At 38.1% G+C, this 19733-nt stretch overlaps 1 protein-coding gene across 4 annotated transcripts in view; it reads right to left on the bottom strand.

Moving 5' to 3' along the window:
- cdc42bpab (CDC42 binding protein kinase alpha (DMPK-like) b) overlaps positions 1 to 19733 on the bottom strand; it is a 69038-nt gene that overhangs the window by 37715 nt on the left and 11590 nt on the right. For all 4 annotated transcript variants that reach the window (XM_065268396.2, XM_065268398.2, XM_065268397.2 and 1 more), the window contains exons 2-5: positions 11274 to 11365; positions 7565 to 7648; positions 7115 to 7210; positions 6518 to 6666 (exon numbers count right to left, since the gene is read on the bottom strand). In XM_065268396.2, coding sequence (XP_065124468.1) covers positions 6518 to 6666; positions 7115 to 7210; positions 7565 to 7648; positions 11274 to 11365 — 421 coding nt within the window. The remainder of the gene's footprint in view (positions 1 to 6517; positions 6667 to 7114; positions 7211 to 7564; positions 7649 to 11273; positions 11366 to 19733) is intronic.

The following is a 19733-nucleotide window of genomic DNA, read 5'->3' as shown; positions in this document are numbered from 1 at the left end:
TACACTTAAAAATATTAATACACGAGATAAGGGGAATCATAGTGGTGAGCATTGTGGTGATAGTTTTTATTTATTCTCATGCAAATAACGATTAAAATATTTTCATAACTTTGTTGTGTGGCTGTATTACGTTTATTTTATGTAAATAATAATTAAAATGTTTTCATAAGAAACCTTAATGTATATGAACTTGATTTGTAAGTGTACTTTGGGGTTGGACCTTGCTTGCGTTTCTTGGGTCCGATTTCAAAGCCCCCAAACCCTTTCAGCGGTGAGGGTGGACGCAGCGATGTCCTCTGCTGGCGTCAAGTCCTGAGGCAGATCCACCACCCGTTACACGGCGTGCCCGATTTATGCTGGCAAGCGTGGGATTCCCCCGTACAAGGACGTCGGTCTCCTCGGCTGTGAACCGCTCCTGGCGTGCGCCTGGTAAATCCGTCATAATAATAGCAACCCACCATGGAACTTGCGCCCTTGCGTTTAAAGGGAATGTTGGCTAGCGTTCTGATTGGTTTATTTGACGTTACGCCCAAACCACACCTATGAATAATGAACCTACTTCAGACCAACCCCTTATTGATTTGCGCCCGGCGCAAGAGTTATTTCTCACGCCGGGAAAATAGCAACAGCGCCCAAGATCCGCCCACAAACTCACTTGCGCGTTGCGCTTCGCACTTGCGTTTCAGATCGTTAAAATAGGGCCCATGGTCTTTTGCCACAGAGCAAACAGCCTAAAGCAAAGCAGCACCTGTTAAACCAATTAGAAGGGAAACACTGAGCCGCTAACAGACACAGTACAAACAAACGTGTCCTAAGGAGCCTAAACATTAGCATTGGGTATACCACTTACATACGGGTCACATGACAATAAACGTGGCGGATGCAGTATGTTGAAATGCGTTCTTACTGCACCCACATTATATAAAATGTCATATTTTACCCAAAACACTGTAGGTACTTCATCTAAATCAGTGCATACTGTCACAGTACACAATTTCGGACTTAGCGATAGTTTGAAGTGGATTTTGACTACTAAACAAATGCACAATGGGATTTATTATTTATTTATAATTCATTTAATGTATCAGGAATTAATATTAGGACATGACATATTGAAATATGAATTAGGTTTGTGCCGAATCTTAAAACAGTCCTAAGTGATGCTCCTTAGTGACATCAGATAAAAAAAATTCTATAATATAGAATTTGGTTCCAAAACGCGATAAACGGATTTATTTTTATTAATTTAATTAGTTACCACCAAAACCAGTATTGTATCTGGTCAGTATGAAAACTTAAATTCTAAATTTTTTGCAAAATCCAATATCCGGCATGTTATTCTGACATCTTTCCCTCTTTTTCTAAACCGCGACAAACGCCAATCCTTCTTCTCTGCAGAATGCAATAAATCCACTTAACCAATCACAGCACACCATTCCACGCATTGTAAACAATAATGGCAGCGCTTTGAATACACATGAAGTCCTAGTTTTCCTTATTACTTTGTACTCCGTGAACAAACAAAAACAAAATAATACTTTTGATGGCATTGATAAACCTGTGGTGGTTTTCTGTGGCGTTGAAGAAACGTAAGCCATCAAAATCGAATAATTTATGTGAGAGTCACTCGGGCGAAGGAAAAATGCCAGCTGTTGCTCGTCCTCACGCGACAGCATCAAGCTTCTGTCATGCTAACACATTGACCCCAGGGGATCTAAACTTTCCATTATTTTACTCGAATTCAACGAAAATCGAGAAGGACCAAAACATTTTACAGCTGATCGCTGTCAAAAAAGTTCAGCGGCGACGTCCCAAGGATGACAGCAGCAATGACAGTGTTATTAATATGACAAAGTAAGTGTTTTGATTAATGTCATTAATGTTTTATTTTTTTAATCAGTGTATACCACTAGTCAACTAAATGAATATAACATGGCAAAGATGAATGCACATTTATATATTGATTCAATAGATTTAAATCACTTTGAACAAAAAAAACTCGTCATGGATTTATTGCATTTTGCTGAAAAAATTATCAGTTTTTAAAATAAATCTTTGAAAATCAAATTATGGATTCGAATTTTTAATGTTATTATAATCTAAAGATGCCACGTGAAAGTTTGTAACAGAAAATATTGGTTTTCATCTTGTCACTTTCTTGGTATAGAAACCAAATTTTTACCCAAATTAGTCACTCTTCATATACATATATTTGATCATGAATGAATAGTTAACAAATAACACATTTTATTAAATGCCATCTTTTTAAAAAATTGAATCGTAACCCAGTTCCTTTTCCAACTACACTTAACCTAAATCTGTGTTAGACTTGGTTAACCTGACCGCATGCCTCCTGCTAGGCTAAAGCCTATTCACTTCATAACGTTCCATTATAAGGCCCGGCATGGTCAGCAGGGGTTGTAGTATAGGTGATAATTGGGTGCCTCTGTCCCCGGCTGATGTCTTAAGGAGCAGCGGACTACAAGCAGAGGGAGGTAATCTCACTTTAAGACCACAATAACCATCTGTGAGCACCATCTGGCACTGCCTCATGCCTACCAGAGGGATGGCTGGTCAACTAGAGACAGGAAGGGAGAGGGGTGGGGGACTTATTGTATGGAGAGGTTGGATACATTTCAACCTTTTTGATTGACCTCGATCACAAAGAACTAGTGTTCGGCCAATATTGTTTTTTTAATGGCCGAGGACAAAATGCCATACTTCGAAAAATATTTACAAGATATCTAAACAAATACATTTTCTCTAGCTACTGTTTGAATAAGGAGTGTTATTTTGTGTAACAAAACATAACGTCACATCATAAAGTGAATTAAGATTTTCATTTGACCGTTTGCCTTTACATCAAACAATGGCAATATAAAAAAAAATCCAAATCCGGCCGATACATCCGGCTATCACAATTAAGGACCTCTAAAAAAAGTATGTGCACATTTCAGCTTTATAGGTCAAGCCTCTCGAGTTCAAAAAATAGCTGCGCTACAAGCACTAGGGTCGCAGCTGGTGCCGCCAAACAAAGCCCTCCATGAGGTCATCTATTCACCTGTCCCATTTCAAATGAATGTGACTTCAGTGCCTCAGGCAACTGTGTTTCACTCTTTGATAGGGGATCTTTACAGGTAACGGGATATTCCCTCTTGACTTTTGAAGTACGGTGAGCCATGTCTTGGGTTCCGAACGAAATTCCAACTTTTTTGGGATCAGCTGTGACAAGAAACCTCCCATCACACGCATGGCATTGATCAATAGCAGAAGTCACATATGGCCCTGATCAATAATCCAGTTCACACTTACACAATGCAGCGGTCACCCGCATCAAAAGCACACAGGACAGATGCGTTTGCGTCCAGCAGACCCTTCAGCTGTGACATGGGACGGCCCTCTTCAGGAAAGGATTGACGAAGACAGAGGGCACCGTATGCAAATATCTGGCAGACACTTAACACCACTTACAAGCACAAGCTCTAAAAATCCTTCACTTAAACAGAGCAGCTTGGGCACTTAGTCTAATAAGGGTGGGTAAAAGCAAGTGCTTCAAGATTTTCCTGGAAGAAGCTTTCAGGACAGAAGAAGGCTAACGTTATTTGAATGGTAACGGGACACAATACATGAAGACTGTATTAAAAATGTAAATGAATGCTAAATTGGAAGAAAATACAAAATCCAGTTACATTTATGCATTTAGCAGACTCTTTCATCCTAAACAGCATTTAAGGTAAACAATTTGATATGTGTTCCCTGAGAATCAAACCCACAACCTTTATGGTGCTAACCCAAACTCTACAAAATGAGCTACAGGTTTATTCAATTTAAAAAACAAAATCACAGGTGAATTACTTTTTCATTTTTGTGTAAACTGTGAGTTTAAATCAGTTCTTCAGATTGTGCACTTGTACAAACCCATGACTTTGGAGACTTAAAGCGATACTCCAGCTAAATATCAAAATTACACCATGATGTACTCTTCCTCAAGAAATCTGAGATACATATTTACATCATCTATGAGATGAACACATTTGGAGTTATTTTAGTAAATGTCCTTGCTTTTCCAAGCTTATAATGGGAGAAAACAGGGATCAGGGAACAACTTTTGACTTTGAAGGCCAAAAAAGTGCTTTCATCCTTCACAGAAGTAATCCACATGGCTCCAACTGGTTAATAAAGGTCTTTTGCGGGTAATAGATGTGATATTGTAAGACTAATATCCATATTATGAAATACAGGGTTTCCCGCAGAAATTTTTTTAGTTAAGGTGGTAGGGTTGGGCGAGTGGGTGGTGCCGAGGGCGTGGCATTCAAAAGGGTGGGGCATTCATGATGAAAATTAAAATATTTTTATTTAAAACACTCAAATAAAACTTAATCTTGAAAAAACTATGACAAAAAATGAACACATACTAGATTATTAACAAGTTAAATGTTTTTACCTCTAACGGGAATAGCTGCATGATGAAGTGAAACTAAAGGGTTAATAAACACAAACTGAAGCAGATGTTGTAGAATGTCTGGCGAACGATGATAGATAGCGCAAAATTGTAAAAACGGATTATTTCCCACTATTAATTACATTATCTTAAAGGAGTGTAACTACTGAGCAAGAGCGCTCAACAATAATATCGAATCAACAGGCACGTGAAACCTAGCTAGCAGGTTGCTCAAACAACAAAATCACCAGCTAAAATCACTTACTTTAAATTTGCAAGAACTATAGACTAGTACAATAACAGGCTTAAATAAACCCAAAAACATAAGTCCACTTACAGTTCTCACGAACACGCGTTTTATCAACTGGCTATCCTCCAGACATGACGGACCACGTCTTTATCTCATTTCGGCCGTGTGGGTTGTGTGCACGCTGGCGGTGTGAAGCGCATCCGCGCTATTCTCCGAGATTTTTTATCAACTGGCTAGTTATCCTCCAGACAGTGACGGTCCGGATCATGTCTTTCTCATTTAGGCCATGTGGCGCGTGTCCCCGCTCGCGGTGTAAAGCGCGTACGTGCTATTCTCCGAGATGCACTTGACGGCCTTTTGTGCAGCAAACTTTCGATTTTTTTTGATGACCTAGTTAAGGCGGTAGGGTTTCCAAGCTTAGGCGGGCCACCCGAACTGAAATGTGCTGCGGGAAACCCTGAAATATAATAGCTTACCGAAGCTAGTTATTACAGTTTAAATATGGATATTTTTCTTACAATATCGCATCGATTACCTGCAAAATACCTTTATTAACCCTTTACCTGGCACAGCCTTTTTGAGTGTGTGGTGAAAAGGTGATATACCCCTGCAAATTAATATAACTCTGCCATTTTTTGGTCTAGAAGCCTAATTTTGGTCTTATTTTAAAGAAGACACTTTAAAGTTTTTTACAGAAGTGTCTGCAGGTAAAAATATTAAATAAGAATTTTTTGTAATAGAAGTTTAATAATTTTAGTGTAATAAATAAAAATAATGCAATATAGTATTATTTTACACAAAAAACAATAATACATAATGGTTTGCTGTGAGGTTTGCTGCATACTCTTGTCACAAATTAATAAAATACAGTCACTGCATTATTATTACTGCTAAATGGTTTAGAAATATGAAAACTACATTCTTAAACTTTCCAACAATATACAGTTTGTCGTGATAGATTAACATTTACATGAAAAATATTAAAGTAAACTCGTGTTAACCCTTTGGAGCCATGTGGATTACTTCTTAATTTTGAAATATGTATTTTTGCTTACACGCAGAACACATTGGAGCCTTGCGGATTACCTCTGTATGCACTTTTGGTGTTTTAAGTCAGAAGTCTCAGATTCCTGTTTTCTACCATTATAAAGCTTGGAAAAGCAAGGACATTTACTAAAATAACTTCAAATGTGCTTGTCTGAAAGATGATGGACATATGTATCCGTATTGCATAAGGGTGAGTAAATCATGGAGTCATTTTGAACTAGTTTCACACAACACACCTACCCTCCAGCACACACATGCACTTACTCCCGTATGCACACCCTACGACATGACTTTCTCATACAAAACACACCCACACCAACCCCATCTCTAGAGACCAACGCTGTCCCCACCCTCCACAAACCGAATGTGCCAAAGTCCCACGAGAAGAGAGCTGACCACACCTCAAACCCCATGATTACTGCTAAAAACTTCCCCCTGCCTGTCCCTCCAAGTGCCCCAAAACCAGCCTGCAATTGACAGACCAAGAATAAAATGACTGCATGTCTATTTGTGAAGAGGAGAATGAGTATATTGGAGAAAGTGCGTTTGTGGGCCAATGTTGTGTTAGGTGGGAATAATGGCTGCTGAAGCCAACCAAAAAGTTTTTGTATAAACACATACATCAAAGCACGGACTCTATACAATTGGTGACTGCCATTATGCAAATAAGTAAAGACCCCGCCTTGTCCGACAAACATTAACAAAACAGGATCTGTCAAACATTCGCTCGGGTGTGAGTTAGATGTAATTTGTGTCCTAAGAGAGAGATTGCAGCTCACCTGTGAACATAATGTAGCTGATGCACAGAGTCAATAGCCAGGACCATCTCAGCCAGATAAAACTTGGCCATGTCCTCAGGCAAACGATCTTCAAACTTACTGAGCAGAGTCAACAGATCTCCCCCTACATAGTAGTCCATCACCAAGTACTATAAGAAGAAAGAAACAAGGACTAAATAAGACAGAAATTTGAGAGAAGAACATTTTTGGGGAACTGCAAAACAAGGATATCAATCTTTGAGTAGTCACATCCACAAAATTCCCTTTCTTGGATTAAGCCAATCTCAGTTATTTATGAATAATGATTTATAAATCTCTTTATCCATCCTTTTACTCTGGTCTTCTTCTGTCACACTATATACAAAATATAACAACTTAAGACATACTGTGCTATAAAGCCGAAACCAGTGATTGATGACCATCACATTATCTCCCCCTCTACAACTTATCAATGACAAATGATAACAAAACCCGAAGCTTTAGGCGCTGCATTACTCATTGTGCCTTGTCTGCCGCATGCAATTACACAATCTACCCCCAAAACCAGGAACGATGACATAATTCAAATTTTACACAAGCTTGACAGTTTTTACACACCAAGTTGTTCTCATCCTGAAAAGCATAATGTAATGTTGTGATCCACTGGCTGTCCCCATTTACAAGCACGTCCCGTTCCTCCCGAAAACACGCCGTCTGAGGAAACAAAGGGGTCGAATGTGACAATCATTTTTTTTTTATCATTTCAATCAAAAAGTAACCAAATAATTACAACAGCTCATAAGTTCCATGCTTTTGAATCACAAATCAAGGGCTATGTGTTTAAAAAAAGCTTATCCATGTAATGACACATGGGAAGCTGATACATGCCATTAAAGGCAAACAGCATCAGCAAAGCTAAAAAGTCTGATGGTAAAGCTTACTGCTGACAGGGTAAATTTTTATACATTATAATGAGAAAACCAAACTTAAAATTTACAGCTTAACACATTCAGATATTTTTGTGATATTTAGCTCTACCGAGAGATGTTAGGAAAAACACCAGCCTACCTCAGCCCTCTTGAGCATCTCCCATTTGTTGAGGATCTTCATGGCAAATACTTTGTCTGTATTTTTTACCTTTACTACTGCAACCTGTGAGGAAGATAAACATGTCAGTTAAACATGATGGAAGCCTGAAAACACTCATCTTTATTGGATTTACACTAGGGATTTTCAAACTTTATGATGCCAGAGACCCTCAAATACGATGAACCTTTTGTGAGTAATCATCTATATATTTGGTGTATAAAAACATTTAGTGTGTTAGATAAATAGTGTTATTTTTAATTTTCAATTCAAATTTATTTGTACTGCCGCTTTTACAATAAATGTAGTTTTATAACAGATATACAAGGAATACTGTCTTGTGGGGCGCACACACCAAATGCAAATTCAATGATAATGTGCGAGTAGATTACATACAAAGTCGATGCAAAGACGCAAATAGACACAAACTTGCGCGGGAAACTGCGAATTACTCGAATTGGGTGCGCAAATTATGCGAATTGGGCGCCACGAATGAAATGAATCCTTAAAAAGTGACCTCTGCATTTAACCCATCCTAGTGAGTGATAAGTGAACAAACGCAGCTATCACTGCCATCACCGGAAACGTGCCTGCTCAAGGGCACCACAGTTGCAAACTGCCAATCGTTAGACTCGAATCAGCGCCCTTCAAATTACAAGCCCAACTTTCTAACCATTAGGCCACTATTGCTAAGGGGCAGTTCACATTTTGCCTCTTTTGCGCATGCAAATACATTATTTTAAATGTAGACAAAGGTCAATGGAGCTTAAATAGAGAGTGGGGCAGTCAAGGTTTAAAACAAAATTGCAAAATTTTCCAAATGCTGCGTCAAAAAGCGCGTTGGAAAGGGGGAAAGCACCGCAGTCGCGTTTTCTGCGCAGTTTTAGATGCAAAATGTGAACCGCCCCCAACTGTGTAGACAGAAACAAAGTGATTTACTAATCTTTGGATTAAACAAACTGGGATTCAGAAACCCCTGGTGGTTGGCGGGGGAATTGCAGGGGTTCATGAGGTTATGAAAAAATAATTAAATTAAAATTAAATCATGAAATGTAAATAAATAATTTTAAAGTAAAATCTAAATAAAACATGCAATGATATTACACAGCGCCCGAAAACAGCCCCCTAGGTAACTTTCAATAGCAAGAGATTATTTTTGGGCACTGCATAGTGTGTAATATCATTGTGCATCCTGCAGTCACGGTATGGCAACAAAGTCCTTGATTATAACGCCGGAATGAGAGTATAGTTCCTAGCCATATCGGCCTAAAAAAAAAAACGCAACTTTTAATTTTCCGTCGGTCTTAGTACACAATATAACTACAGGAGAGTCAAGTTTTAAATAGGAAAAATATTGAAACTCTTTGGTTATTTTTGAGCGTGATGCTAATGGTCTAATCAGATTCAATGAATTATGCTAAGCTATGCTAAAAAGGGTACCGCCAAACCCGGAGATCTGCTAAATGGATGCCAAAACGGTAAAAAGCAAATGTTTAACTCTAAGGGAGTTGGAAAATGAGCATATTTCCAAAAAAAGTGGAGTGTTCCTTTAACATTTACACTTGGCAAATGCTTTTATCCAAAGTGACTTACAGTGCATTACAAGGGACATTTTTATCAGTACGTGTGTTCCCTGGATTCGAACTTGTGACCATTGGCACTGCTATGACCTATAAACTGAGCTATTGGAGCACATTTTATTACATCTACAAAGCATAATATTAATTGCACAAACTAGAGAGATCATTTACAAACTTGACTCATCCTGACATTTTCTATTCTGAATCTGATATTGATAAAAAATGCTTTATTAAAAGGCCCAAATTACAATTTTTTTTTATTTAATTAAAATATTGCAATTGGTAATAAATATCTGTGATATTGGCCTTGGCGGTATCAGATAAAAAAGGAAACGTTATCGCCTGGCCCTAATACACAGAACACAAGGTTCATTTAGGTGTGTAAAATTTATTAAATGATGACCCGACAATGCAACGATGTCCTGGCAATGTTCTCCACAGTGATATAATCAGGAAGGCGCACAGTGTTCTTAGCTCAGCCCTTCAAAGTTCACTGCTCTTTTTTTCGGTCATCAAGTACGTAAAGACATCTTCACACATGACACATCAATTTATTCATTCAAAAACACCAATTCAACAAACTGCTGAGACAAACAGCAATCCATGCCGATATTAATTCATTTTATTTATTTTGTTTGGATATAATACATTTTGTTTATCAGTTATATATAAACCAAATATTTTACTAAACTTATTTAAGGGCTTTTGCTTCTAATCCATGAGGAGATGAAAGCATATAAGCGAATCTCAGTGTGGTTTGTAGTAGCGTTCCTCTGCACGTTTTCTCACAGCCACAGTTTCCTTTCTAGTGCCATTTTGGAAATCGTCTCACACTATGCAAAACAGACTTTTCACAGCTGGATTGAAGTGAGGGGACGGTAGGGCGGAAACCCTGTGGAGTGGTCTTGTCAGGCGAGAATGCTCCCGACGGGGTTGTGTGTTGAAATCATAGCTCACCATACATTGACAAGTAGAGAAAAATCGAGTGACTGACACATTTAGTCTTTTAATATCTACTTTAGTTATGTTAATGTTTTTGACAGATTTCGACTTTTGAGTGAACTAAGCCTTTAACATACGTCACTATATGTTAAAGCCCGGAGCATAGTCTGTTTTTATGTGTACACGAACATACGCACACAGTCGAACGCATGTGAATTGTGACGAAATGCAATGCATCTGGGCTACATACTACCTTCTTCTGTAGGTGCATGCACGACCAACGCATGCAATGCGCATAGTTCACGTAATGTTCACGTAAAAAAATGGACTATACTATACGCAGACCCTCACGTTCATGTAAAAAATTGACTATACTTCGGCTTTAAAGGAAAATACTACTTTTTTTCAATATTTTACTATGTTCTTACTTCAACTTAGACTAATTAATACATAATATATTTTTTCAATGCGTGCACTTTAATCTTTGTACAGCGCTTCTTGAATGTGTTGGCATTTAGCCTATCCCCATTCATTCCTATGGCGCCATTTTGTGCCACCATACTTACTTGTGCAACTACTCATGTAACAGTCTTTAAATCGGGAAAATATGGAAGTGTTTGGTGGCTTCTAAATTCATCCCTGTTTGGAGCTATTGGAATGAATGTGGCTAGGCTAAATGCTAACACATTCACTAGGCGCTTTTACAATGATTAAAAGTGCACGCATTGAAAAAAGACAGGTATGTATTAATTTGTCTCAGTTGATGTAAAAACATAGTAATATATTAAAAAATGGTGGTGTTTTCCTTTAACACACCTTGAGTAAACGTGGAACTATGTGCCACAGAGCTGCTTTCTCATTCAATGTGTAATAAATATTGGTTCATAAAAATACTTTTTGCTGAAGTACGTGGCTCATGTCCAATGATCCCGCTTCACGGACGGCCAGACCTCACTAAGTAACCTAATATTGCCAGTTTTCCTGGCCTGCCCGTCCACCACGCATTCCACAAAGACATCATCACATCTGTATGAAAGGACATTAACAGGCTCTCAAAACTACTAAATAAAGGTTAACATACATCATGCCTGTGCTTATGGAAAAACCGAGTGCACTAGTTGAATAAAGCTGATTTTATAAGATACAAATTGGATGTAGATGGTACATACCTCTCCGAAAGCTCCCCGTCCAATCACCTTCAAGATCTCAAAGTCTTCTTTTCGCAAGCGCATCTGTTTCACCGTGGATGTGAAAGGTTTGGCTGTAAAAATGAAAGAGAAGACTAAATTAATAATAAAAAAACTTGATAAGAATATACAAATGAGCGTGCGTAAAAGAACAGATCTCCCCAAAATAAATGTATTTAATGTCATCATATTAAAATTCATATTCAAGTGCACAAAAGGCGCTTTTTCGTTTTTTTTACGCAGACCTGGCACAGAATAACTTTAAAAATGGGACCCTGTCTGTATAATCCAGGCTAAAGTCTCGCTGCAATTATGAGATTAAGAGCATCAAAGTTTTGATCACTGATTGACATTACTTTACTGTAAAGATATCAAATATTTTCAAAGAAAGATCTTTACTTTATGTAAAATGATTTTGTGAAGAAAACATTACATCACGAAAAATGACTTTAACTGGATTGAGTCACATATCTTTAACAGAAAAAATTCTTAAAGGTTGTGTGAAAAAATGATTACAAAAATCATTTTTAGGTAAACTATTCCTAAATTGAAGGGTACATGGTGTTAGGAGAGTAACATACTATATTTTACAAATGGATTGAGTCACATATCTTTAACGGAAAAAATTCTTAAAGGTTGTGTGAAAAAATGATTACAAAAATAATTTTTAGGTAAACTATTCCTAAATTGAAGGGTACATGGTGTTAGGAGAGTAACATACTATATTTTACAAAACCACAGTTGTCAACATTTGATTGAGTAACTTGTTCAAATTGCTGTTTAGACTCAAATAATCTGCAGAATACGTTTGCGCACTGCTATTTCTTTCTCTCTGTGGTTATGACATATGTCCAGGTCAGATCTTGGCTGTAACCATCCTAGAGGAAGGACTGCAGTCCCCAGCTCAAATATGCGAAAAAGCAGGGAATGATCTCAACCGTTGTTTGAAAAAGGTAAAAGTCTGCCATTCTTATCCTAAACAGGAGCAATCTCTAAACCTACAGTAGTGTGCCAGAATGATGTAACCGTGACCTTGCTTGCTTTGTTTAAAGAATTTTCCGAAAATGTTCCGCTAACTCATGCTTTTCTGAACTGTGATGCTGCAAAAATGTTCCCCGAGAGCACACACGGTGAAAACTGCCACTGCAGCAAGCTCGTAGTTATGAACCGAAAAATCTCATCCAATCAGCATCAAGCACACAGGGTGGGGCATCTCTGCAGCCATAGCAACATGGGAGTTTTGCAGAGGAGAGAAGTGTAAAGAAGTCTGGGCCCTCAGAGAGAAAAGGAAATGCCTGTCAGACTAAAATAAACAGGTCAAAGTGAAATTTGTTTAGTTTCAGCTTATTAAGCGCATTCAGAGTGAAGAAAATCTCCCAGAGCACACAGTGGCCCCAAGAAGCATGTTGATACTGGAACCACACTTATATGCATGAATTTCCTGGCATTAAATATAGAAAGACAATTTAAACAGTGGCAGTGGCATGTGCAAAAAGTCTGATACCTTTGCAGACCTCTTGGCTACTAGTGCAACTAACCAAGTACTAGTACCACAGGTGCAGTTTGTGACATTAACATCAGAACGACCAAATAACAATCAGAACCAGGGGTGTAACAATAAATCGTGCGGTTTGCTTCTCAATGAATTTTGGCGAAATGCCGCTACATCCAAAACCCAGAGGGTGCTCTCGTGCAGAAACTCCTTAAAAGTGCCAAAGAATAAGTACCATTTACAGCGGGTGTGCCTCATACATCTAGAAAAGTGAAGCTACTGGCTCTTTGATCGCCCCCTGGTGGCTGGATGCAGAAGTCGTCATAAACCCCACCCTCTCCATGCAAACGAATGGGACTTGGGTCAAAATAAAAAAATTAAATACACTTCCAATAAAATTGCGATGTTCAATGGGCATGGTTGGGCAATTCGTTTGGGGGAAGTTTGATACTGCGGCTCCGCCCTACAGGCTCCACGTACAATTACTTCTGGGCATGCCCTGGCTCCAAACTGACGTTTTTGCGTAACATGTCAGCGCCCATCGTCAGACATTTTATTACAATAGAAGAAAGCAGCTTCAGGTTGTCCATCTTTTTTTACAGTCTATGAATTACACACGAATCTCAAGAAAATGCCTATAAGCATATTTATATCGATGTTCTTCATTAATATAAGGGTACATTTTTTTAAATTGAGATGATCTAAACACTGATAAATAAACTTTCCGTTGATTCATGGTTTGAAAAAAATGACAACATTTGGCTGAGATTAGGGCTGTAACGATTTATCGTGCAAATGCGCGTTTTCTCAATGAATGAATTTGAATGAATTACAGTAAAATGTCACCACATCCAAAAGCCAGAGGGCGCTCTCGTGCAGTAACTCCAATTGTGCCACAGAAGAAGTAGCATTACGGACGCTATTCCTGGAAATGTCTAGAAGGATATTTATATCGCCGTTCTTAAGATTGTTTCAGGTATTTTCATGATAATAAAGAATATTTTGAATGATTTTATTTAACGAGTGTTGCCTTTTTAAATGCACGTTATAAACGACTCCGACTCATAATGATTTTAGATTGATATGGACTTCTTACTGACTAAAACGCCATAGGACACGCACAAGCTGTGCATGAAACACAAAATCGCAGCCTTGCGATGCAGAATCGATTTTAGACAGGTCTTTTTAATGGGACATGCGATTTATTGTTACAGCCCTAGCTGAGATACAACTATTTGAACATCTGGAATCTGAGGGTGAAAAAAAGGTGCAAAAATTGGTCCAAAGGAAGTCATCAGCAACTACATCCCCTCATAAAAATAAAGTTTTGATACATTTATGGTAGGAAATGTACAAAATATCTTCATGAAGCATGATCTTAACACAATATCCTTTTTATTTTTGATTGAAGATAAATTGATCATTTCGACCCATACAATGTATTTTGGGGTTTTTGCAACAAATATACCTGTGCTACTTAAGACTACTTAAGGATCACATATATCTAACAAGCATTAGATTTGAAAAAAAGCTAAAGGAGAGACTGGAGCTCATTTTGTAGAGCATTGCATTAGCAATGCAAAGGTCATGGATTCGATAACACAAAATGCATTCAAGCTATACATTTATTCATCAGTTTAAGTCGCTTTGGATAAAAGATGTAAATGTAAAACCTAGAAACCTCACAATATGCCCAAGCAACCAGATAGCAGTAATCTTGCAAACCCAAATCATCACAGCACCAAGTTCAGAAAACGTAAAAATCAAGATAAAAATGTTTGACACACAAAATTCTAGTTTACATATGAGGTCATAATCTTAAGCAGTGTTATAAGTAACATCTGTCTCTCGGAGCAAATAAGTGGGTAGATCTCCAAGGTACAATTGGTGGCTTCCAGGCATTTTGGTCCCAGCAGGGCATTCATTACACAGCCAGGTCATTATATCAGCACTGTTTCACATTGCTACTGTAATTACACTGAGTCACTGACCAACAGTTAATCTAACAGTCAAAACAGTAACATACTACAGGTCAGGTACTCTATCACACCCTCCTGTCAGCTAACAACATGTTAACCACACAAAAATACGGCTGGAGAGAGGGAAAAAATATTCTCCAACATCCCTGGACAAAATCAGCCATGCTTGACCTCGGTAAAACTTTCAACAGTTTGACATGGGTTAACGGCAGCCACATGTTAAAATACGCGCGCTGCTGCAGTGGGAGTCCTGTGCTACATCAGGTGGACCCCTTGAATACATAAAATCAGACATAATGCTCACAACTAGCAACTACTGATGTACTAAAAGGCTCTTCTGTTTCAAAGACGGACTGCAAAGACGAATAAGTAACCACTTATAGTAGGAGGTATACAGGTATGAGGACCCGCAAACAGGGTCCTGCAATCGCTACAAAATGTTTTGTTGTTAATTTTTTCTTTGGTATTATAATTTTTTTATTTTGATTCATGGACTTTCCATTAAAACACTTATTTTGTGTAAGTATTTTGTCAGCTACATATTCAAACTAGGGCTGGGCCAATACCACATTTTCATGTCTGATACTGATGGCGAAACCACAACCTTGAGTATCTGTCGATACCGATCCAATACCATCTCCATCGCCATTTTAATCAATTAAACTACAAATAACACATTTGTTAGCCCTACAAAAACTTAAACAGACCTACAAAACTCAAACGTTTTACTGTGCAACAAATGACATTGTGCAAAATGCATTTTTATTTAAATGGTTTCAAACAGACTAGTACCAACATTTTTATTTAGTCAACACAAAAATGTAAAATTAAATTTAAGGTGTATCTTTGGACAATTTAAAGTGCAACTTTGTGCAATTTCATGTTGCTCAGCAAGTCGCGCTTTATGCCAAGTTGCCATGACAAGGTCCGTGTTGGTATCGGATCGGATTGTACTCCCCGACTTCTACAGTATTCGATCCGACCATTTTCGCAAATATCGGACTAATATCTATACGGAATATCGGATCGCCCCCTCCTAATTCAAACCAACCAAATATCACGAGAAAACGTACCTATTTTACACAGTAGTAATCTCGGAGAAATACATACAACTTGAATCGTTCAAAACATAAAATTTCAGAAAAAACAAATGAAATCTCACCCCTGATCCCAGGGTCACCGGGGTGAAAGCAGATCGTACTTCAAAACATACTTATTTTACGCAGTAGTAATTTCGTACAAATTCGTACAATGTGAATCGTACAAAACATACAATAAAAAAACGAATGAAAACCCGCCCCTAATCCTAGCTTCACCGGGTGTAGTAGTTTCGTTCAAATTCATACAACGTGAATCGTACACAACATACAATTTCTGAAAAAGCACGAATTAAAAATGAATAAAATACTCCAGAAGTGCTCAAATAACCACGTTATAGTAGGAGGTACATGAAGACCCACAAACAGTGTCCTGCAATTGCTACAAAAATCTATTTTGTTAATTACTTCCTTTGGTATTATAATTTTTTTTATTTGTATGTAAGCATTTTGTCAGTTACATATTCAAACCAACCAAATCTCATGAGAAAACACACCTATTTTACCAAGTAGTAATTTTGTGGAAATCCATACATCGTGAATTGTATAAAACATACAATTTCCGGAAAAGCACGAATGAAACCCCATCCCTAATCCCAGCGTCACTGGGGACAAGCTGATCATACTTCAAACATACCTATTTTACGCAGTAGTAATTTCGTACAAATTCGTAGAATGTGAATCGTACAAAACATACAATTTACAAAAAGGTACGGATGAAAACCGCTCCTAATCCTAGAGTCACCCACCGAGTGAAAGCAGATCGTACTATAAAACGTACATATTTTACGGCACAGTAATTTCGTACACATTTGTACAACATGAATCTTACAAAACATTCAATTTACATAAAAGGACTAATGAAAACCCGCCCCTTATCACAGGATTACAGGGAGAAAGCAGATTGTACTACAAAACGCACCTATTTTGCAAAGTAGTAATTTCGTACAAATTCGTACAACATGAATAATACAAAACATACGATTTATGAAAAAGCACGAATGAAAACCTGTCCCTAATCCCAGCGTCACCGGGTGAAAGCAGATCGTACTATAAAACGTACGTATTTTACGCACCAGTAATTTCGTACAAATCCTACAACATGAATCGTACAAGACATACAATTTATGAAAAAGCATGAATGAAACCACGCCCCTAATCCCAGTGTCACAGTAAGCAAGCAGATTGTACTACAAAACGTACCTATTTTGCGCAGTAGTAATTTCGTACAAATTCGTACAACATGAATAATACAAAACATACGATTTATGAAAAAGCACGAATGAAAACTTGTCCCTAATTCCAGCATCACCGGGTGAAAGCAGATCGTACTTTAAAACGTACGTATTTTACGCACCAGTAATTTCGTACAAATCCTACAACATGAATCGTACAAAACATACAATTTATGAAAAAGCATGAATGAAACCACGCCCCTAATCCCAGTGTCACAGTAAGCAAGCAGATTGTACTACAAAACGTACCTATTTTGCGCAGTAGTAATTTCGTACAAATTCGTACAACGTGAATCATACAAAACATACAATTTCCGAAAAAGCACGAATTAAAACCATGCCCCTAATCCCAGCATCACCGGGAGAAAGCAGATCATACTATAAAACATACCTACTTTGCGTACTAGTAACTTCGTACAAATTTGTACCACGTGAATCGTACAAAACATACAATTTCCAAAAAAGCAAGAATTAAACCCCACCTCTAATCCCAGCGTCACCGGGAGAAAGCAGATCGTACTAAAATGTACGAATGAGATTGTACAAATTCTACGAATTAGCTACCTCAAAGTAATTACGTAGCCATGAGACTGTGTTGGTGTTGATCCAAACACGTGGGAACAGCATTTATCCAAACGGCACATTGTTTGTGATTGTTCACAATACCCAATTGCTGAGATAAGTCGAGTCATTTTCATAGTAATGTAATTATGGCAAAAAAGAAAAGTTGGTACGCCACATCTCCAAAAAAGTAGAAAAATTATTTATTATGCTACTTAAACATGTGTTTATTAAATGAAGATGAACAGCCACATGGCTCAAACTGTTACTTGTGGTAAAAAGTTGAGAAACTTCTGGAGCTATGCTGCAAACTTTTCCTTTTTGTGATTGATTTGTTTTGTGGTGCAGCACCTTCATTGAGTTTTTGCCTGCTAGATGTGCGCGCACTTCTTGTTGAATGTTTTTTTTTACGAGCAACCATAATTATAATCTTGCTGATTTGTTTTCGGTTAACTATGCAGCCCTATGATCACGGCTCTTCGTGGAGTTAAACCAAATAAACACCGACCACATCGGGACCATGAATGGAGAAACCCGAGAACACATGCAATATCATGAATCAAGCTCCTCCCAATGTATCTAAGGATAAGTGAATGAACAATATTAGCTTTAGCGGTTCTGGCAGGTGAACAATAGCCATACAGTATCATTCACCTGAAAACCCAATAAAAACAACACGGGCATGCATAACATAGCAACAGTTGCCATGACAAACGAGAGCGAGGTAATGCAGTATGCTGTAAATGTAAACTTCACCACATTACTGACTATTATAGCCATTTATGAGCCTGTCAAACAATAGTTGACATGAAATCGTCAACTATTCACAAAGAAAAAAAAACACTTTTAGGTACAGTAAGCTTACTGAGGTTTAAAAAAACTGGCATTGTGAGACTTGAAAAACACGTCCCGTTTTTTTGCGTCTCCTACCAGACTGGTTAAGGGTGTGCGTGACACCCTGCTCGTGAGAATCAGCGTGTGCTTGTGTAAATTTGCCCTCCTCTCTGTATTTGGGGACAGGGGTGTGTACAGACAGATGTAAAGGAAAATAGCAAATGCGCGCTCCCACATCCACCCTTCTGGCAAGGGGACATCTGGAAGCCATAAGAGGGATTATTTACGGCCACGGTGAGGTAACAACGCAAAAATGCAGCTTCCAGAAAAACACGTCCTGGCTTCTGGAGCTAAAAGACCTGAGGATGGCCTTCCTCTGCTGTTACTAGAGAGACCAATAAGGCATTAACACTAAAGTGCTGCTAAGACAATTTAAAAAAACGAGGCCATGCTAATGCTAAGAGAGACAAGCATTTCTATGAATCATATCAGATTTGCATTCATTATAGAGCGCTGGAAGAGAGTCAAAACTTTATTGCTATTTTTTAAAGTACAATACGCTTCCGTAAAGGGTTTTAAGAAACCCTGGTCTGGTTATTAGTGCATAAAACATACTGCATGATGATGCTCAAGTGGGGAATGTTGGTTCAAGGTTTAAACAATAATAAACCATTAAAAAAGTATGAAGCATGCAATGGCTTATTTGTTTTTGTTTGCTATCATTCCCACAATGCATTGCTGCAGACTACAAACTTCAACAAACAGGAAGATATTTCTACGACTAATACTAATTAAGGCCATTGGTAAGATGAGCTAATAAAGTCCAGACAGACTGAATAAATTACATTAACAGAACACTGGTTATGGGCGGAGCTTCCCTTTGTATACAAAATGGCATTCCCTGTTATTAAACAAGCTGGATGGCGGCGGTATATCAAATGAATAAAAAAATAACTCATAATGAATCCAATCCCTAAGGCAAAGTCATGGCTCAGAGTACAACAGTTCCTGTGGGGTGATATATGAAACCTTCAGTGAGGGGCATTAAATCATTAATAAGTACCAAACGTACATAAACATGTCTGAGAATCACTTTCATACTGCATAAACATGCAATGGGGCGATAAATTGTGTTAAACGGTACAGCGAGCACCCATGACGCTCAAAATCCCAAATTCATATACATCCCCTAAAGAATCCCCCCCATGGCATGGCCGGACAGGAATTACAGTTGTCTGCAATGC

This window comes from Paramisgurnus dabryanus, chromosome 12 (assembly GCF_030506205.2).
Source record: "Paramisgurnus dabryanus chromosome 12, PD_genome_1.1, whole genome shotgun sequence".
Lineage (NCBI taxonomy): Eukaryota > Metazoa > Chordata > Actinopteri > Cypriniformes > Cobitidae > Paramisgurnus > Paramisgurnus dabryanus.
This window is presented reverse-complemented; position numbering and strand designations above follow the sequence as displayed.